Source organism: Lemur catta, chromosome 10 (assembly GCF_020740605.2).
Source record: "Lemur catta isolate mLemCat1 chromosome 10, mLemCat1.pri, whole genome shotgun sequence".
NCBI lineage: Eukaryota > Metazoa > Chordata > Mammalia > Primates > Lemuridae > Lemur > Lemur catta.
In genome coordinates, this window is record NC_059137.1 from 51,792,455 (window position 1) to 51,814,796 (window position 22,342).

Below are 22,342 nucleotides of genomic sequence, written 5' to 3' on the forward strand. Positions count from 1 at the left end.
AATATGGTTTTTTATATTTACACACAGTGAAATGCACAAATCTTCAGTGGACTATTCAGACATTTTATAAATGCATGCACCCCTGTAACCCAAATGTCTATCAAAATACAGAACATTTCCTTCAACCCAAAAAGTTCCCCCATATCCTTTACCAGTCACAACCCCACTGCAAACCCACCCCAGAGACAACCACAGTTCAGAATTTTCATCAACAATTAAGTTTTCCTATCCTAGAACTTTATATAAATGGAACCATATAGGATATCTTCATGTGTAAAGCTTCACTCAGCATAATGTTTTTGAGGTTCATTTATATTATTGCATGTATTAGTAGTTGGTTCCTTTTTATTGCTGAGTAGTAATTCATTGTATGAATACGACACAAATTGTTTCTTCATTTCTCTTGTCAATGAACATTGTTTTGTGGGTTTTTTTCCCAATTTGGGACTACCATGAATGGAGCTGCTATAAAATTCTTATACAAGTCTTTTGTAGACAAATGTTTTTCTTTCTTATGGGGAAGCACTAAAGATAAAACTGCTGGGTCGTAGGATAAATGCATATTTATTTTAAAAGAAATTGCCTGGCTTTTTTTCAAAGTGATTATACCATTTTACACTCCCACTAACAAAGTATAGACTTCCAGTTGCTCTATATCCTTAACAACATTTGGTGTTGACAGTCTTTTCAACATGTGATAGGTGTGTAGTGATAGCCCTGTGGTTTTAATTTGCATTTCCCGGATGATAAGTGAAGTTAAGCATTTTTCATGTAATTAATGGCCATTCCTCTATCTTACTTTGTAAAGTATGTGTTGAAATTGTTTGACTTTGGGCAAGTAACTTCCCATTTTCCCTGGACTTAACATCTCCTCATAGTTAAATGAAACTTATTAACTTTTATATTTCGTGCCTTCTAATTCTTATATTCCTAAATTCCAGTTAGTAAGATAGTTATTATATATCAGAGGTAATTTTGGGGGCTCAGAATATGATACTCCAAAGTACAGTGCCTTGGTATGCTGAGTATTTTTGAGGTGAAGGAGACAGGAGGACCCCAGAAGCAAGTTCTTTCTGACATCACCCCTCTATCTTCCCCAAAGCAAGACATAAAACCTAAAAAGGGCACTCTGACCTATCTCTCCTGAAAGTAGGTCTTAAGACCCTCATGTGACAGGTATCCAGCCCTATACCTGGATAAAAGGAATGCTACTGAACAAACAGGACTTGTTGGGTTCCCCCTTCAGTTTTATTACCATTAGATCATACCCTTTTTTCCCAGCCATGTTTCTCCACAACTATCTACTTCTGTCATCAAACTTAGTATAAAAATAGAGTTTTCCCTGAGTCTTTGCATCTTCATTTCTAAATGCTCCCATGTAGCATAAAACTTTGTTAAATAAACTTGTTATGCTTTTCTCTTGTTAATCTACCTTTTGTTATAGGGATATCAGCTGTAAACCTTGCAATGGGTAAGGAAGAGATTACTTTTTCTCCCCTACATAATCAAAAATACTTCTGACCAATATCAATAATGTAAGACAGCTGGCCAAAACTAGGAATCTTAACCGTTATAATAATTATAACAACATTTGTTTAGCCCCAAGCAATTAACAAAGCATTTTCATTTTCTCATTTCATCCTCAAAACAACCTAAGTTCAAATATCAGTCAGTAAGTAGCAGAACCAGTAACTAAGTCTAAATCTTCTGAATTCATGTTCAGTGTTCTGTTAATTGAAAACTGCTTTGTACAAGAATGTTCACAGCAATATTATTCTTAATAACCAAAAACTGAATACTACTCAAATGCCCAGCATTAGTAAATGGATAAATATAAGTGTGGTATATTTACACAATACTAAACATCAATACAAAGTTCATACAACAATATGGATGAATCTGACAAACATGATGTTGAAGGAAAGAAGCCTGATACAAAAGAATACATACTATATGATTCCATTCATATAAAGTACAAAAGAGAGGCAAAATTAATCCATGCTATTAAAAACCAGGATAGCAGTTATCCATGTGGAAGGGCTTTTGGTAATTTTCTATTCCATGATCTGGGTGCTTGTTATGAGTTATACAGTTATTTAGGCACATTTATTTATGTACTTTAAATAAAAAAGTTTTAGTTAAGTCCAAGGACTGTATAACAGATAGTTTTTGAGGATTAAATCTAGTTCCTTTTTTTTTTACAGACACTACACTCTAAACCGGTCATTTCTAAAGCTAGCAAAATCAACAAAAGCAGCACTGCTTCTTGAACATACAGAGTCTCAAGCTAAAGATTCTGATTCAGGTTACAGGTGACAGTGAGCCTAGAATATATGTTTAAAACAAACAAAAAAATCCTTTGTGATTCCATGGATTATTCATGGAAAAAGTACTCTAAAAAAGTGACTAACAGAATTTTGAGCCCCTTTTTCCATATATGCACTACATAAGAAAATTAATCTGAAGTAGATAAATGTTTACATAAGTGCCAGAAGACTTTACATACACCCAGCAAAGTCTGTCCATCAAAGGCCAGTCAATGAAGCAAAACGATACCTCTGACCCTATCTGGAATGCATACATAACAGTGAGCAATGATATACAATGAGGTCACAACCCTAAACGTGGGAAGAAACAGAAATAGTCTTACCACAGAGTTTTTCTTGGATCCTATGTGCCTCAGCTAATCTTTCTTCAGCAGCCCTTCTTCCAAGACCAGCTTCCTTTCTAGCAACAGCCAAGTCATATTCCAGACTCTGTCGTAATGCTTCTCCTTTTTCAACCTCGGACCGTAGCTTGGCAATCTGGCTTTCATAGCTTGCCAGCTAAAAACAGATTTCTGATATCAACATGTCTCCAGGATTATGATATCATGCACTCAAAAATTTAAATTTCTTAGAGAAATTTGTTTCCATAATATTTACGAGGCAAGAATTTATAAATTTGTATTTTCTGAAATACTAGAAAAGAAGCACTACCTTACTCATCAAATGACACTCATTAAGTTTCTTATTTTAGAGAATCCACTAGAGAAAAAAATAAAAACAAAAAAATTCTTGTAAGAACTTTTTATAAAAAATAAAGAGAAATGACATTTTAATAGAAAGAGTCATACCTAAAAAACAGAAAAGAAAGTATGACACATAGTAAGCACTTAAAAATTCATTCTTTCCTCTCTTCCTTCTATTCCCTAAATGAAATCAAGAAGCAAACTACATCAAAGTATAGTTTGATAAATATTGTCTATATATTTCTCTTGATTGTGACATCACTGATAGAGCATAAAGTAATAAAAGTGCCAATTTTACAAGGATTTAAATGAACTAATATCTAATTTATGACTCTCCATGAAGTACCATTACAGAAGATAGGTCAGAGAGTTAGAACTAGATGATTTATAAGGTCCTTTCCCACTCTGAAAGTATATGATCTAATCAATGATTCATTAAATAATATTAAGCACTTGCTACATGTTAAGTACAATGAAAAATACAAAAAAAAAATTAGAGCCTCTAATCTCAAGGGAATTAAATATTATAGAAAGGCATGTGGGCTAAATTTTATAAAAGAGGTAAAAATAAAATGCTATGATAGTTTGAAGGAAAGCAAAATTATTTAGTTTTGGTAGGAGAGAGATAGATGGTAGAAAAGAGAGAATTCTAGAAAGGTATCACATAAGAAAGGATTGCGCTACTACACCAGGCTAGAAATAAATGACCGAATCAAGCAGAGAAAAGACAAAAGGATTTCTGAAGGACAACAGTAGAAATTACCATAAGTAGCTGTTAATATGCACAGTGTGGCAGGAAGTACACTCTCATACACATAAAAATAATAAAATAAGAATTTCTGATTAAAAAAATTTAGAAAAGTGAATATCTTCGATACACTTATGAAATAAGAATTTACAAATATCTGCTAACAGTTAAAGAAAAAAATCATAAAACCACCTTAATTACAAGTAACGGCAATGTTGGTTTCAGCATCATCCTCCCTCCCTGCCCATGCTCTCTCCCCTCATAAGAATAAATCTGTTAACATTTGGGCATTCTCAGTTGTGCCGTTTACCTATTTGCTCTCAGAACCCCTTCCTTCCCTTCTCCAGCTTTGCTCTGAATTGTAGGAACTCCATTTCCCAACTGGCTTTTCAACAGGTTTGTATGGTCAACAAGAGGCACTTATGGAGTACTTGAGGGCAGGGGAAGTAAAGAAGCCAAGTAATTTCTCCCTCTAGATCTACCCCCAGCAGTTATCTCTGTCTTCTCTGTGGCTGCAAATCCTTCTGGATAGTCTCTCCCTCCATGGACTGCTCTCTCCAGATAGTTTTAACTTCTATAGACCTTAGGAGTGGAAGCTGCTTCCTAATGTTGCTACTATCTGGGCTGCCTTAACATTCCCTATTTGTCTTTTCAGCTCTTCTAGTACCTGTGTAACCAATATCCCCTACTAATGTCCCTTGTTGAAAGGCCTAGAGTGCTTTCCATTTTCCTAACTGGACATCCAGTAATATTGTTCTTGGTATCAGAAATGGTCTCAAGATGGTTTTCTGATATTGGGTGGCTAACCTATTTGAGCCTGAACACAGCAAAGACCTCCTTGCAGGTAGAAATGGGATACTAGTGATCTACAGCATATAGTGGGATCACAATTATTTAAATTATAATGTGTAGTTGTTTAGGATGAAGTTCCAGTTGAGGACAATCCTTTAGAAAATGAAGTAGTTAATGCACTTGATCTCTATGGCAGTAATATTTACTATAAGGCCTGAAGGGTGGGAAGACTAAATCTCTGTATACTAGAGAATTTACAAAAACAAAATGATACTCTCAGGGCTTTAGAATCTCAGCTCAAGACAGTCAGAAAAACAGAGAGTTTTATGGTGACTTTAAGAGAATTGCTTATTTCTTACAGACCCCGGGCAAATAAGGGGAAGGACCAGACTAAAAATCTAATTATGGGGAATGCAGAATTAAAAGTTCGATGGAAAGTCTCACCAAGTTTCTACTGTTAAGATGATATCATTAGGGCATTAAGTAGGAAGTAAGGACAGGGGATGAGGGCTTTTGGATTAGACAAACCTAAAAACTGTGAACTCCCAAATCCCCCTGAAGATCACTTACCAACAAAAGCAGCCTCTCCTCCCCAATTGAGGTAAATTGTCTTCTCATGCTTAAAGATTTAGTAATGACTTCACCTGAAGCAGCTGCCTTGCAAGAGAATTTACAAGACCCACCTCCACGACTCTTTGTTACCATAAATTAACTCAGATCTCAGTATGCTACAAGAGGAGAAATGCAGAGTCTGCTACAGAAGAAAATAGCTCATATAGCAAAAGAATTGAAAGATCTGGCTAATCTTGTATTTACAGGAACCTGGAGAACATGTGTAGGATTGATGTGGATTTAATAAGCTAACTCTAACAGTTTGTTTCAATGGGTGACTACAAAACTGAATTCAACATTGGCCTACCATCATTTAATAAGGTCAAAATGCCAGTACTTTCCTCGCATAATATATAGAGAGACTTCAGGACATGGGAGTGGCTCTATTCTGAGCAAAACAAAACCTCTCTTTTCCCTGAGTACATCCTCTTTAAGAGCACAAAGGACACCAATTAAAATTAAAACACTGTAAAATACATTAGATGGGAAGCACAACCATCCTTAGAAAGCTCTCCAGTAGCTTACCTCTATATATGCCAAAGATAATAGTGGATGGTGGAGATAACGGTGGGATATGTCACCATCGAAACGGACTCCCCAGTTTCAATGGCAATAATGAAATTTCAGAGTGGTAAAGGCCAAATGATAGCAATTAACCATTAGAAACAAGGTGAACAAAGTTACTGAAATGGGCAGTAGTGGTAGAGTAGTAATCATAGCATTTTGATCTCTAAGTATTTGTGTTAGTATCTAATTAATCATGGTGTACCTAGAAGGCCTTCTAAAGCAATGTTATCCAATAGAAATATAATGCAAGTCTTATGTGTAATTTTAAATTTTCTAGTAGCAACATTTTAAAAGTGTAAAATTAATTTTAATAATGTATTTTATTTAACCCAATATATTCAAGGTTATCATCATTTTAACATGCAATCAATAAAAAATTATTAGTAAATATTTTACATTCTTTTTTGTGTACTAAGTCTTTGAAATCCAGTGTGTATTTTACATTTATACACATCTTAATGCAGACTAGCCACATTTCAAGTACTCAGAAGACACAAGGCTAATGGGTACCATATTGGAGAAGTTCTTAAGCATTATTTGATCTAGACCAAAAAACTCTACTGAGCAGAACCCCAACTTGAGCTACCCAAATATGAAGAAATTATAAACCATTCCATCAGTTCCCAGACCTCTTGAATGAAGCTCCTTGAGGCAGCACTGCCACAAGTATATACTATAAATCTTTTCCTAAGCCTTTCCAAATGGGAAAGGTGGAAGCTTTGAACTGGAGATTACTATACTATTTCTCCCAAATGCATACCCAGGAAATAAAAGATGGAAGTGGGCCTTTCTCTAATATACTAGACTCTGGTAATCTTATCATCACCTAACTCACTCACTGAGTTTTTCCTCCCAAGCTTTACAACTTGGGCTCTGATTTTTTAAAAGAAATCTTAATTCCCAAGGGATAAATACTTCTATCAGGTGAAACAAAACGATCCATTTTAATACATGCTACATCGTGGATGAACCTTGAAAACACTATGTTAAGTGAAACAAGCCAGATCAAAAAAAGGCAAATATTGTATGGTTCCACTTATACAAGGTATCTATCTAGAATGCTCAAATTCATAAGACAAAAAGTAGAGGTTACTAGGGGCTGGGGAAGAAAAGGATATGGAGTTATTGCTTAATGGGTACACAGTTTCTGTTTGGGATGATAAAATATTTTGGAAATAGATATTGCTGATGGTTACACAACACTATGAATGTAACTAATGACACTGAATTGTACATTCAAAAACAGTTGCATGAAGTAAATGTTTTAGTTCTAAATATCTGTAAGAGCAACAGGTTGTGGAAGAACAAAGAAAGGAGTAATTGGTTTCACTTAGACTTTACGAGGTTTCCCAACAGGAGAACTTCAGAACTTAGCGAAAAAGGGACTTCAACTGTCAATAAATTACACCACAAGCACTTTACAAACTTTGTTTCACTTAATTAACACAATAACCCTTTAGGACCAGCATGTCACAATGAAAAACAAATGATGTACATGATAAATATAATAAACTAGCCCAAGAACATATATCTTGTAAATGGAAGGGCCAGGAATGAGTTGAGCTTTGTATATTTGATATTCTTCCCACTGTACCAGGCTGAGTAACCTGAGCTTTAAGAATGAATAAGATTTAAATAGAGAAAAAAGGAAAAAGGACACAATAGACAGAAGAGATATAAACACATAATTCATGAATTATCTTAGAAGGGAAAGAAAACTACTGTCCTTGGAATATATACATATACATATGAAATATATTTACATATACATATACTAATAAAAGATATAATGACATAATAAAAGAAAAAGAAATTAAGAAAATGTATGGTTTGTACTATGATTAAAAATTCCATTTAAGAGATTGTTTCATGATTGAGACCATAAAGGAACCTACATTATGATTTCAAAAGTGTATAACTTACAAATCCTTTAGTCATTAAGTTAATCAATTAATATTTTTGATCAAGTTGAACCTATTAATTAAAATAAATCTAACATACAAATAAATATAACTCATTAAAGTTCTACTTTAACACTCTTATACAATTATACTGTATAAAAATCATGTTTTATTTATTATAATTTCCTTTTTAAAAGAATGGTATAGTGATAAAGGTGAAACATGGAGTTTGTAATATGAAATAAATCTAAAGAAAATCAAACTCAACTTTTAACATTATTTGAGAGGAAAACAAATTCTACCTCAGCATTGTGCTTAGTTGTTATTTCTAATTTTTCTTTCTTAGCCCGATGGAGTTTCTTTCTGAGATCAGAAGTAATATCCAAGTCTGTTTCATTTTTCAGCATTTGTTTTACATCTGATGAGGCATTCTTCAACCTATAAAATAAGATCATAATAAAATATAGTTCTCATGAAGCATAGTTCACAGCATTTCTGATATTTCTGATAATGAATTTTTAAAAAAACATAGAGAATATGATATGGTCCTTGACTTAAAGAAATTTACAATCTAGTAAAAGATATTCATTGTAAAAGTTAGGTAGAAATCCAAAGCGATATGTTACTAATACCAAACCAGTGTCCACTAAGAAACCACTACATTGTTCAAGATTGGTACTTAAACTGATCACATCACAAGATGGGTAATTTAGTAAGAGACCTAATTCTTTTTTTCTTTTTAAATAATATATTTTACATACTGCAAATGTAATACATATTACAAAAAGAAAAAGCATAAATAAAAAATACAGATTCTTGCTTTAAAATGGCAGACTACAGCTGGGTGTGGTGGTGCACACCTGTAGTCACAGCTACTTGGGAGGCTGAGGCAGGAGGATCATTTGAGCCCAGTAGTTCAAGGCTACAGAGTGCCATAATCACACCTGTGAATAGCCATTGCACTCCAGGCTAAGCAACATAGCAAGACTTCATCCCTAAAAGAAAAAAAAATTATCAGAGCAAGAAGGAAACTTGAAGATCCTCTATTCAGCAGCTTTTGAACCATAATCTTCAAGGTGGTGGCAGAGAAAAACTGAAGTCTCACTCCTGCCCCTTGCAACATTTGAAAAAAGAGAAAGTCTTCTGCAAGATGAAATTTTAGCAAAGAAAAAAGTTTATATTTTATTTATGCCCTACCTTGCTCTAGAAAGGATTTAAGATAGTTTCTAAAGATAGGTGGAAAACATAATATAGCAAATTCTATTTATAGATAAAGTACATGTTAGTCATGGTACTGTCTCACCCACACATACTGAAAAGTCAGTCTAGATTGGTCCTTCTCAAACTAAATATGAGGAAAGACTATCCCTACCCCAGCCCCAAGATGATTTTGTAAAATATATTTAATAGATTATTTTAAAAGAAATTTAAAATGCAGACAGAATACAACCCCAAATGTTTTATTTTTAGATTCAGCAGACAGAATATTACTCTGTTAAATTACTATAAAAGTTTCTAAACATCTACTTTCAATTTCTGTACTTATTTCTTTGTAAACCACACTTTGGAGAGTTGCAATCTCCTAAGTGATCCAGTTTTATATTATGAACTCCACCCACCCACCAGAGGAGAGCAAACTAAAAGCAAGGATCCCACCCAAAAGCAGAAATCAATGATATAAAAAAGATAAACAATAGCAATTAGGTGCTCCTTGGAATGGAAGTGGAGCAATACCAAATAATAGAGCAAAGAGCAGTTAAAGCCCTATAGCAGCACAGTGGCTCACATCTGTAATCCTAGCACTTTGGGAGGCCCAAGCTAGAGGATGGCTTGAAGCCATGAGTTCAAGACCAGCCTGAGCAAGAGCAAGACCCTGTCTCTACAAAAAATAGAAAAATTAGCTGGGTATGGTGGCCCACACCTGTGGTCCCAGCTACACGGGAGGCCAAGGCAGGAGGACCGATTGAGCCCAGGAGTTTGAAGTTGCAGGGAGCTACGATGACACCACTGCACTCTAGTCTAGCCTCACAGAGCAAGAACCTGTCTGAGAAAAAGGGGGGGAGGGGAGCAGTTAGCAACAGAAGCTAAAACTAAAAGAATACTTAAACAGAACCCACAAATTAGAGGTGAGTAATGAAGAAAAAAAAGAGGAATTTAGAGCCACAGAGGTCATGGAAAACAAAACAGACATGAAAATAAGCAGAAATTTAAGGAAAAGACTGAGGAGTGGGAAAAAACAAGCAGGTGTCTAGCAACAGGAGAAAGTTCAGACACATGGACTTTTGTGCTCCAAGTTAACAATGGAGCACAAAGATCCCCACAAAGTCTGTAGATACAGTTCCAATTCTTATGAAGCTTCATTCCTGTTCCTTCCATCCCATGAAATTTCTACTTCCTTTATCATCGCATGAGAATTCTTACAATTAGCTCCACCAACCAGACCTCTCTCTGTTCCTTGCAACCAAAAGCATTCTTCAACTAAGGGAAGAGACTAGAGGCTTACCTTTGGGTATCTCCATTGGCATTACTTGAAGTATTTAAACTCATGGTAAATCTTCCAACTCTTTCAAAATACCCTGCTGTTCCTTAATGATACACTTCCTTATTGACGATTAAAATTGTCCAAGATGTCTATGGCTTACAGGTGAGATGGACTTAAGTCTGTTAAAATAGTAAACAATACAACAGTGGTTATATATTTGAATCCTGAAAGTATGGGAGACTTTTCTTCTGTTCTTTGGCCATTCTTATTATCATTATTATTATTATTTTGAGATGGGATCTCACTTTGTTACCCAGGCTGGAGTGCAGTGACATAATCATAGCTCACTGCAGCCTCGAAGTCCTGGATTCAAGGGATCCTCCTGCCTCAGCCTCCCAAGTAGCTGGGATTATAGGCATGAGTTACCATGCCCAGCATGTATTTTTTAAATTATTGAATAATGAACATGGAATGGTGATACTCTAAAAAGCTATATTTTACTACATTTCTTTACAAAAGGATTGGAAGCTGAGCACAGTGGTGCACCTGTAGTCCCAACTACTCAGGAGGCGGAGGTGGGTGGATCAGTTGAGCCCACGAGTTTGAGGCCACCCTGGGCAACATAGTGAGACCCCCATCTCTAAAAAAAAATTTTTTAGTAATAATAAAAAAATTTAAAACAATTGGAAACAAAATTTTAAAAAGAAGGACAAAATAATGAACTATTAGATTATTTTAATTTCTCAAGTGAAAAGAAAAAGTATCACAATAGAATAGTGACAAACTACTGTTGAACTTGGAAAACAAATATTTAGTGCCTATCTCCAGTGTATAGAATTCAGTTTGAAAGAAAATGAAGTCCAGGAACACTTTTTGGTCCCCAAAGCCTTTTTCATAAATGAGACATTAAAATGCAATGTTACAGTCAAAGAAACCAAGGTACTCCCAAACAAAAGAACCCATGATAATTTTCAAAGGCCTCCTCCCAAAGGATCAAAGAGGAAGAATGAAAGAGAAGGATATTTGTCACTTACTCTGGCCTACTTTCTGGAACCCGCTGCTATGGGAGATATTCCAAATCATATAAAGTCAACAATTTAAAGTTACTTTACCACAGTGTTAAGGAATGTCTGAGTAAACATTTTAAATGGAGAAATAACAATATTTCATTAAATCCAAATGGACACAAATATAAATATCCCATAAACGCCTCTTGGTATCCCCAGTAGAAGACCAGTATCCTAAGACCATGAGCTTTGGACTCACAAAGATCTGAATTAGGATTCTAGTAAGTATCTTACACAAGTACGTGGCTTTGAGCAAGTCACTTAAACTCTTTGAGCCTGTTTCAATCTCATACATTTAAGATTTAAGTAATATATATAGCACATATACAGTGCCTAGCCACCATGAGTTTATATTACTGAACACAGAACTCTCTGAAAAATATAATGATCCCTGATAGAGAAGGGAGTAAGTGATACTTGGAGTGATTTGGTCTGGGTTAATGAGGTTATAGCTGTACAGGGATAACCAGATCAAAAAAAAAAAAAAGTGTCAAACTGTTCTGTCTCTGCTCTCAATGAATAAGCCACAGAGATATCCCTAAAAGAAAAGGGACTCAATCTCAGTGCTGAGAACTGACTAATGGCTCCTACAAATAGACACCAGAGGATCTGTACAGCAGTTAGAGATGCATGTGGCTGCTTGAACAGTTTGACCTAAGGCAAAGAAGATGGAATTTTGGCCAAGTCAAAAGGGAGTGGGGGAGAATCCCATGTCTTCAGGAACCTAAAAGACTAAGCTTGGGAATAGTGGTAGACAAACAAATGCCACTGTCATTAATCTATTGAGCACCTACTATAGGGCCAAGCACTGTACTTGGAATTTGATATTAACATATAGAATTCTGATCCTTACAACACTGCAATGTAAGGATTATCCCATTTTTCAATGGAGAAAAAAAACTAAGACTCAGATATTAGAGCCAAAGTCACATAGTTGTAGGACAAAGAAAGCAACTCATAACTATTTGACTCTAAAGCCCAGTTCTTTATACAAAACCACTGATGATACATAAAGCTAAACTGTAAGTTACCTTACCTGAGGTTTATTACCCTTACTTCCTAAGGAAACCCACCTGATTCAGAGAGGCTGAATGATCTGCCCAAGGCCAGTCAGCTATTAAGTGGAGGGCACTAAGGACTCAGTCAAGCTCTTCAGATACTGAGTCCCAAAACCTTGTCACCTTACCACCATGCTCCCAAAAATCAGACCCCAGAGAAACTGCCGTCAGAATGGAAGTAAGAGTTAGAACCTAGAAGGAATGGACTTTTCTAAACTTAAGAGTAATGTCCTCCTAGCACTCTGGGAGGCTGAGGCGGGTGGATCACTCGAGGTCAGGAGTTCGAGACCAGTCTGAGCAAGAGTGAGACCCTGTCTCTACTAAAAATAGAAAGAGATGATCTGGCCAACTAAAAATATATATAGAAAAAATTAGCCGGGCATGGTGGCGCATGCCTGTAGTCCCAGCTACTTGGGAGGCTGAGGCAGTTGGATCGCTTAAGCCCAGGAGTTTGAGGTTGCTATGAGCTAGGCTGATGCCATAGCACTCACTCCAACCCGGGCAACAGAGCAAGACTCTGTCTCAAAAAAAAAAAAAAAAGAGTAATGCCCAAGGCTCAAAAGCATATACATAAATGTTTCTATTTTGTGATAAAATTTAAATACACACACATATGCACACGTGCATATGTGGTACATCAGGCATAAACAGACCTCTATTTACCTCCTAGGAAAAGAATCTCAGATAGTTAGGCCTTAATAATGTTTTTGTTTTTGCATATTGGGCAGAGAAGTACAAGAAGAGGGAGTTTATTAAATTTTAATAAAGTTGTTTCAATAAAGCTAATTTGAAGAGAATTGTCATTTTTTTGTGCATTATTTTGGCACCTAACATCTTCAAATCTGAATGGTCTTATAGAGAGTATCTTCTATAACTCAGGAGGGAGTTTCATCTATTTCCAGCTCATTGATATATAATGAATAGAATATGACAAAGATGATTGCATGCCACCCCCATGATTATATTATATAAGACTTTTATCTTAGCAGACTGAATGACAATCTCCTGCTGGTCTTGAAGAAGCTAACTATCTGTAAACTGCCTATAAAAAGGGCCACATAGCAGGGAATTACAGGCATCATGCAGGACCAGAGGGTGGCCTCCACCCAATAGCCATTAAGAAGCTGATCCCTCAGTCACACAGCTGCAATGAAATAAATTCTCCCAACAACTGGAATGCGCTGGAAAGCAGATGCTACCCAGTCAAACCCCTAGATGAGAACACAGCCCAGCCTGCACCTTGACTGCAGCCTTGTGAGACCCTGAGCAGAGGACCCTAGCTAAGCTTTGCCCTGACTCCTGACCCACAGAAACTATGAGACAGTAACTGTGTGCTGTTTTAAGCCACTAAGTTTGTAGTAACTTGTTATACATCAATACAAAACTAATACAGATAAGAAACTTGAAAATGCTCATACAGGATTTAAAAAAAAAAAGCTGAGTAAAAGACAGGTAAAATAAGAAAATAGGTTCTCACACCAGCTCTGCCTATGTGTGTCAAGTCTCTCTTTTTTTTTTTTTTAATTTTCTTCCTCTCCCTTGCTGATATCAGCTCCTGATGCCACTAAGGAACAAGGACCTACCTCTGTGTGTTTTAGGACTAAATCAACAAAAGACCAAAGTTGTTTTGGTCAGTGGCTGAATTCAATCTATGATGGGATTTCCATGCTACTGAATGTGGCAGAAAAAGGTGTAGTAAAATATCCTCCCTCGAGTGAAAAGGCAAGGAGTGATGAGGACAGTTAAGTACGGAGTTACAGTACAATAATAAAAATGTCAATGGAATAGGAAACTAAGTTAAAGAATTACAGTGCCCCTCAATGTTTGTTCCTAGCTTTACTTGAAACTTCCCTGTGAAACTCCACAAAGTTAAAATAAACAATAATTTGGCCAAACCATGAGTACTTGAAAATTCCTTATGACATGCAACCAACATCAGACTTCTTCTCTTCCTCAATAACTGCGTAAATCTTTAAATATTATTTTCTATTTGAAAATATTCAATTAATCATTACTTATGAACAAATTGATACCCTGAAGTCACTCACTGCAGTCATCATTCCAACTGTGATAGAAATCCCTCCTCCACACATTGTGCTAAAAACTTTCTATAGATTATCTCATTTCACTCCAAACCAACCCCTAGGGGAAGATGGGGCTTAAAGATATTCAGTCACCTGCCCAAAGTCACATCTCTAGTAAGTGGCAATCAGAGTTCACTCCCAAGTTAGCTGACTCCAGATATTTGCTGTGTGCCTGGCTACTGGCCTTCAAGACATGGTTCATCACAGGCAGGGAGCATGTGACAACTCATCAGTCAGGGAAGCACTTCTGCTCCCTGCTGCAGATTTCTCAAACATCGATCATTCTTCTCCACATCCAAACTAACAAGTCAGAGACTTCTTGACAAAAGATGGCTCGGACCTGCAGTGGATTCTCAATCCAGATGGTACTTCACAGGCTTGGGCCAAAACCAGGCCATCCTGTAGCAGTGATGGATAAAGGCAAGGTCTAAATTAGCTTTTTATGTTAATGTATTAATAGATTAATCTCCTCTTGGTAGTGGAGTTGGACTATTCTCACCATTCCTACTAAAATAGATGATGGGATGTTACATATATCATTCTTCAATAAGAATTTTTTAAGAAAATAGATAAAAGGGTAATTGAGGCCAAGGGAGCAATGATCTGCACATCCTGAGAGGGAGCATCAGCCACAAAGGCCATTCTATTTTAGATTTTAGAGCCACTGCTGATGCAAAGTTTTCCTACCTCACATGTGAATCTTTCAGTTGGTCATGCAGAACATACTCATCTCTCAATGTGCTGGCACAGATCAGAGGAAAAGGGAGGGGCAGGGGGATGAAAAGACAGAAACTACTATTACTGAGCACTTACTTTGTGCCACATATAGAGATATAGATCTCATTTAATCCTCCGAATAATTCTATAAGATTATTGTGCCTGTTACGCAGATGAGAAAACTGAGGCTTGCAGGGGTTGCGTAACTAGTGTAAAGATATTCAATTAGAAAATTAGAATTCAAACCCACAGCTGGCTGACTCCTATATCTATCCTCTTTCACTATGTAGTGCTCTCTTCATCAGTGACCACACCTGGGTTGGGAGTATGTGCCAGCAGAGATATATATTTGACCTTTAAAGGCGATACTTGGTTCTTTCATCAAAGCAAGACCAAGGCAAAGGGGCTGAAACGATTAAAAAATTTTAGAACTAAATAGGACTTTAGAGACTAAGTTCATCCTCCTTATCTGATATATAAGGAACCCTATGCTTGAGGCAGAGGACCCCTTGAGCCAAAGAACCGAATGGTTTGCTTGAGATCCCACAGTTAATATATGGCTGAGCCCGGACCAATGCGGGAAAGTTCCAGACTAAGGCTACTGCCTTCGTTTTTCCTCTTAGCAGGCTGCAGTACCGTTGTTTCCTCCGCATTTTATGAAAAACCATGTTTATTTCCCCTGTACCATTGTTTTGTTGCTACTAGGCACTGTTAAATAACAAACAAGTGATAAAATGGTAGGTTCTTTTCTCCAAAATTATGAGAGCTATAAAATATCGATTTGTAATGTACTCAAAAGTGCTGGACATAAAACGAATAAATATGTATTTGCCTAGGATAAATATAATAATAGAATAAAAAACATTCAAAAGTCGACTCCACTTCTGCAGAAAATGTACAGCTTAGGGGCAACTCACAGCTGCCTTTTCTAGGTCTTTCAGAGTCCTAGAGGGTCAGCAGTAGAAGCTGCAGATAACAGTCAAGCACAACTCACTCATTCGTTTATCAAACATTTGTATAGGGTCTAGTGTGCGGCTGATATTTTTAAAAGGAAGGCGGGGACCAGAAAGACGTCGTCCCTGTCCTAGTCCTGGAGAGGCTGGCTGACTCTCGGAGGTAAAGAGCCCCCAGTCCGTAGCGGTAAACCTAAGCGCCAAGTCCACATCCTCTGGGCCTGCCCTCCGGTCCCTGCCCGGTACTCCGGCACCGCGGCAGCCATCTCTGGCCAGGATGCTCCGCGGAGACCTCCCTCCAGGTGGGCGGAGAGCCCAGCCCAGGGAGCTGGAGGCGGGCCTCGCAGGCGACACGGACAGCCCCACACTAACTCAGGGCCCCCACAACCCCCTCAACACCTCCCCCCAAGCCGTTCGCCTCGAAGCCCCCGCACCCTGCGGTTACCTCAGGGGTCTCGCGTGGTCCAGACCGCACACCCACGACCCCAGAGGCGGCTTCTATACTCAGGGGTAGGATGGGGCCCAGACAGCCCGTGGGGGTCAGAGCAAAAACTGTGGGAACACGACGGACTCTAGGACCTGGAGGGAGCGAAGGACAAATAGCAAAGGGGACTGGAAGGGACCGGCCTCTGGGAGGTGAAGTTTACAACTGCCACTTCCGGAGGAGAAAAGACCGCTTTCCCCTCAGACCTGCCCAGACTGTCGCTGGCCTCCCCGACCCCGCCCCGGCCCTAGCCTGGCCCGCCCCTTTCCTCCTGACTCGGCCGCCCTCAGCCCGCAGCTCCGGGATACGTACTCGGAGAACGCCGGCTCGGATTGGAAGAGCTCGCGCGCCTCCCTGCGCGCCTTTCGCCGAGCGGCGAGCAGGCGCACGCGCCGTTGCTGGGGAGCGGTGCGCTCGCCCCCGCGCGCGTCCTCGCGACGGGCGCTCTCCGTCCTCCGCGCTGGAGTGCGCCTCGCCCACGCTCCCCTGGCGTGTTCTCCGCGTGGGGTCAACAGGTCACTGTCTCAGAATTGCCAGCGCCGACTGGAAATGCAGATTTCCAGCTCGTTTCTAGCCCCTTTTCTCTGCTTACTGAATAAAAATCAGAGAGATCGGATCCCAGGTCCTGCATTTTTAAACTAGCTCCCTTGCCGATACTTAGGGCCAGAGCAGCCCCTCGGAGAGCGCGGGCTGGCGCCAGGGCTTGGAAGGCAATTCCCTGGGCTCGGGTTCTGGTTTCCATCTGTCTGGCACAGGGCTTCCTACCCCTCCTCCCATCCGCATTGTATCTCAGCCTAGGGCGGTAAACAGGGTCAGAAGAACGCGGGTCAGTGCACTGATGCTGCTGCAGCGCCTTTCATTGTAATTGTTACATAACGAGGTACATCTCTAAAAAGGCCTAGGAGCCTTAGCGCGTGTGTGTTCCTTCTCTCCGTCCTCGCTTCTCTCTTTCCCCTCTCTCTCTCTTTCTCTCTCTCTCTCTTTCTCACACACACACACACACACACACACACACACACACACACGCCTTCTTCTTGTTGATAATTTATACTTTGGTTTCTCACGGTAGCTGCTTCACAATCTGCTGCAGCTTCAGGGAGATAGGAAAACCAAATCCTCTTTTGTTCCTTGGCCTTTGAAAGCCTATTCCCCAAAGAACAATGCAGATTGGCGGGATTTTGATTAAGGATTTTATCTTCACCACCACCACCTCCTCTCTGAAAAAAGGTGTTTAATACAAAATGAGCCTTTGATGCTAAACTCGTTCCGTGTTGATTGTAATCAACCTGAAACCAGGTGTAGGGGCCGTCTTGCCCCGTCTCTCCCTCGAGAGAGCCAACGGTGATAAATGCAAATGTAAATTGAGATTAAAACCTCCTTGATTCTTGTAGCACTGAAACCTTAATTGGTTTGAGTTTAGTCATTTAGATTAAAAAAGGAGGCCCGCCCCTGCTTCTTTATACTATAGCCAGAAAGAGGATAATTGCTCCAAAAGAAGAGCTTAAGGAAAGGAAAAAATAGCCCACTCTAACATTTAGAAACGAAATGGAAAATTACAACAGACTATTGGAGCTTTTTATTTTAAAAGCTTTAAATAATATTTTTAAATTTTCTTATCTGTGTTTTAACAAAATCACAAAAGTGAAAATTGTATGGGAAGAATGAAGGCCAAGTGTATGATATTGTACATTTATTTAAATGAAAAATGGGTGCAATGTGAAGACTTGCCATCTTCATTTATTTGTTCATTCAGCATTTATAGAGTACAGTCTATGTACCCAACATGGAGCTAGGCAATAGAAATACAAAGTATATAATACAAGCCCAGTGGGGATCAGAGAAGGGAAATGTTAATATCAACCCTGAGCACCCAAAAAGGATTCATAGAGAAGAATTTTGAGTTTACCCTGAGAAAATAGTTAGATTTACCAAGCTAACAAGGAATTGGAAAGAAGAAATGAAAGCTGCAAACCACCAGCACAAGAAACACCAAGAGGCATTAAAAAACAAGAGTGAAGAAGCTATGTGTGGAGGAAAGAATGTGAGAGGTGAGGCTGGAGAAATATGGAGAAAGCAGGTCACAGAGGAGCTAGGTCATGCTTAGGAGTTTATCAAGAGCCAAAGCTAATGAAGGGGTTTAAGCAGAAAAATTATAATAATTGCACAATAAATCAGACCATTCCAAAATACTTGGAGATTTTCCATGTTTCTCTGGTAGTTACAAAGTCCATTCTCCGTTGTCTTTTGTTAGCCTAACAAGCTATACTACTGCTTAAGAAAAGCTATATATAGAGATGCTCTCCAACCCACCTCCCTTTTGGCCTCAACATCACTTCATTCCTCTCTCTTCTTTCTACCAATTCTTTTGAGATATAATTAGATCCATCCCCACTGCTCTACCAAAACAGCTTTCAAAGTCAGTAGTGACTTCATTGCCAAATCCCAGACCCGTTGACTTTGCTGACGCGTTGATCCTCCTTAGATTTCTCTCCAGCATAGTGGAGCTTCTACACTCCACAGTTTCTCCAGCTCTCTGACCTTTTTTGCTGCTGCTCGGAGAACCACTATCCCCCTTTTGCCCCTCAACTGATATTTTCTTAGTTTCTGTCCTCAGCCTTCACATTGTTTATACCAGATAAGCTTCCTCAGTGATGTCATCCATTCCTGTAAGTATGAACTCTATGTCCCCGATATTCAATTCTTTATGTCCACCTCTGACCTCTCCTGAGCTCTACTTTTGAATTTTTAACTCCTTTTTTCAACAGTGTCACTTTAATGTCAGGCAATACTGAATTCAGTATGTCTAAAACTTTATTATCTTTCTCAGCTTCTCATGGGAGCCCCCCAAACTACTCCTCTACTTGTTTATAAAACTTCTAACCTCCTAGACATCCAGGCAATAAAAACTCTTAAGAATCTTTCTTTCTTCCTCTCTCTCTCTCAAGCTCTCAATCCAAGGAATTTTCAACAAAATCAATCCAAGATCCCTACTTTTTCTCTAAGCCTCCTGTCTTCTTTCTATGCCTACTACGAAGCAGCTTCATTGTTATATTTCCTTACTGCTTCTTGTCCAGACACTTGGAATCAGACCTTCCTTGTGGCCTGATGCAAGTCACTCACCTTCCCTTTCTGTGTAAATTCTCAACGTTTTTAGAAGTTGTCAGTTAACATCTAGGGCATTTTTAAACTGGTAAATACAAGAGAAAAGGATCAAAAAATAGAAAAGGCAAAAGCAGTCCTAGGGGTGCATGTATATCTTTATGACACTAGGGGAGTATAATAAACTATATGTATGTGAGCCTCAGGGTTCTTTAAGTGCCATATGAGCCCCGTCCTTTTGGCCCTTCCATAACCTCCCCTAGAAAGTTCAGGCACCAGGTGCTTAATTATTATGCTGCTTTGGTGTCAATTCTTAGAACTGAAAGGCCTTTCCATAATTGTTGCTCTCAGTGACTCTGGTACGTTTTCCTCCTTCTGTATGCTACAACAGAAATGATCTTTCTAAAGCATAACTCTGATTATGTTACTGTCTTAATTCTTTTAGTACCAAATTGCTTACTGAATAAAACCCACTTTTTCCCTGTCAATCAAGAGCCCCTAATCTTCTCCCCACCTGCCTTCCTAGCCTTGCTTTCTCCTATCTCACAATAAATCTCCCCTCTCATTCTTACATTAGCAACAGAAAACAAAATATTTGGCAATAAGTGTAGTAAGAAATAGGTATGGACTTATATTAAAAGTTTTAAGATAAGCCGGGCACAGTGGCTCACGCCTGTAATCCTAGCACCTCCTGGGAGGAAGGAGGATCACTGGAGGTCAGGAGTTCGAGACCAGCCTGAGCAAGAGTGAGACCCCCCGTCTCCACTAAAAAATAGGAAAAAAAAAAAATTAGGGAAAAAAAGTTTTAAGATATATAGGTCAATATAAAAACTTTAAATCCAGATAACATTATTAAATATATTATATTTGCCAAGGACTATGCTAAGTGGTATCACATTTGCTATAGTTCAAATGTAATGTGTCCCTGAAAAAGCTTATGTTGGAAACTTAATTGCCAATGTAACAGTATTGGTAAGTGGGGCCTAAATCGAAGAAATTAGGACATAAGGGCTCTGCCCTCATGAATGGATTAATGCTGCAATCTCAGGAGTGGGTTTGTTATCATGAGGGCAGGCTCTTTATAAAACAGACAAGTTCAGCCCCCTCCACTATCTCTCTCACCCTGTCTTTGCCCTTCTACCATTGGATTATGCAGCAAGAAAGCCCTTTCCAGATGTGGTCCCTCAATCTTGGACTTCTCAACTTCTAGAAGCATGAGACAATAAGTTTGTGTTCATTATAAATTACCCAGTCTCAGGGATTCCTTTATAGCAGCACAAAATGGATTCAGACTACATTTATTCTAATATTTTCAAAAATTCAAATATCTTTATCATTTTTTCTGACAATATATGGTCATATAAAAAACTGGGGCAATTACAGGAGAATAAAAGTCTCCCTAAAGTCCCTAAATATACAAACAAACAATAAGGAAAGAAACTACCCAATTTTTAAAAAAAAGTTCAAAGACCTTAACAGATACCTCACCAAAGAAGACATATATTAATAGATGGCACAAAGCATATGAAAAATGCTCCACATCATATGTCATCAGGGAAATGCAAATTAAAACAACAATGAAATACTTCTATCTCACACCTCTAAAACCTACACACCTGGCCGGGCGCGGTGGCTCACGCCTGTAATCCTAGCTCTGGGAGGCGGAGGCGGGTGGATCGCTCGAGGTCAGGAGTTCGAGACCAGCCTGAGCAAGAGTGAGACCCCGTCTCTACTAAAAAAAATAGAAAGAAATTATCTGGCCAACTAAAAAATATATATACAAAAAAAAAAATTAGCCGGGCATGGTGGCTCATGCCTGTAGTCCCAGCTACTAGGGAGGCTGAGGCAGTAGGATCGCTTAAGCCCAGGAGTCTGAGGTTGCTGTGAGCTAGGCTGATGCCACGGCACTCACTCTAGCCCGGGCAATAAAGTGACACTCTGTCTCAAAAAAAAAAAAAAAAAACCTACACACCTATTAGAATGGCCAAAATTCAGAACACTGATAATACCAAATGCTGGAGAGGATAAGGAGTAACAGGAACTCTTATTCAGTGCTGATGGAAATGCAAAATGGTATAGCCACTTTGGAAAACGGTTTGACAATATCTTACGAAACTAAACATATGATCCAGAAATCATGATCCTTGGTATTTACCTAAAGAAGTTGAAAATTTATGTTTACACAAAAACCTGCACATGGATGTTTATAGTGCCTTTATTCATGATAGACAAAACTTGGCAGTAACTAAGATGTCCTTTAGTAGGTGAACAGATAAACAAACTGTGGTAGATCTAGACAATGGAATATTATTCAGCCTAAAAAGAAATGAGTCATCAAGTCAGGAAAAGATATGGAGGAAACTTAAATGCTTATTATAATATTAAGTGAAACAAAAAAATCTAAAAAGGCTATATACTATATGATTCCAAGTACAGGCATACCTCATTTTATTGAGCTTTATTTCATTTTGCAGATATTGCACTTTTACAAATTAAAGGTTTGTGGCAACCTTACATCCAGCAAGTCTATCAGCACCATTTTTCCAACAACATGTGTTCACTTTGTGTTTCTGTGTCACATTTTAGTAATCCTAAGACTATTTCAAACTTTTCCATTATCACTATATCTGTTATGGTGATCTTTGATGGTACTATTGGCTTTTTTTTTTTTTCAGCATATTACGAGGGTACAAATGTTTAGGTTACATATATTGCCTTTGCCCCACCAGAACCAGAACTTCAAGAGTGTGCATCCCCCAGACAATGCA

At 38.4% G+C, this 22,342-nt stretch overlaps 1 protein-coding gene across 7 annotated transcripts in view; it reads right to left on the minus strand.

The window, feature by feature from the left end:
- CCDC171 (coiled-coil domain containing 171) overlaps nucleotides 1-16,659 on the minus strand; it is a 367,143-nt gene extending 350,484 nt beyond the window's left edge. For all 7 annotated transcript variants that reach the window (XR_006737860.1, XR_006737861.1, XM_045563091.1 and 4 more), the window contains exons 1-4: nucleotides 16,437-16,659; nucleotides 10,134-10,291; nucleotides 7,933-8,068; nucleotides 2,651-2,825 (exon numbers count right to left, since the gene is read on the minus strand). Coding sequence is in view for 5 of the 7 variants with exons in the window: in XM_045563091.1 (XP_045419047.1) it covers nucleotides 2,651-2,825; nucleotides 7,933-8,068; nucleotides 10,134-10,177 (355 nt within the window). In the remaining 2 variants the exon portion in view is untranslated. The remainder of the gene's footprint in view (nucleotides 1-2,650; nucleotides 2,826-7,932; nucleotides 8,069-10,133; nucleotides 10,292-16,436) is intronic.
- Nucleotides 16,660-22,342: the final 5,683 nt, after the last annotated feature.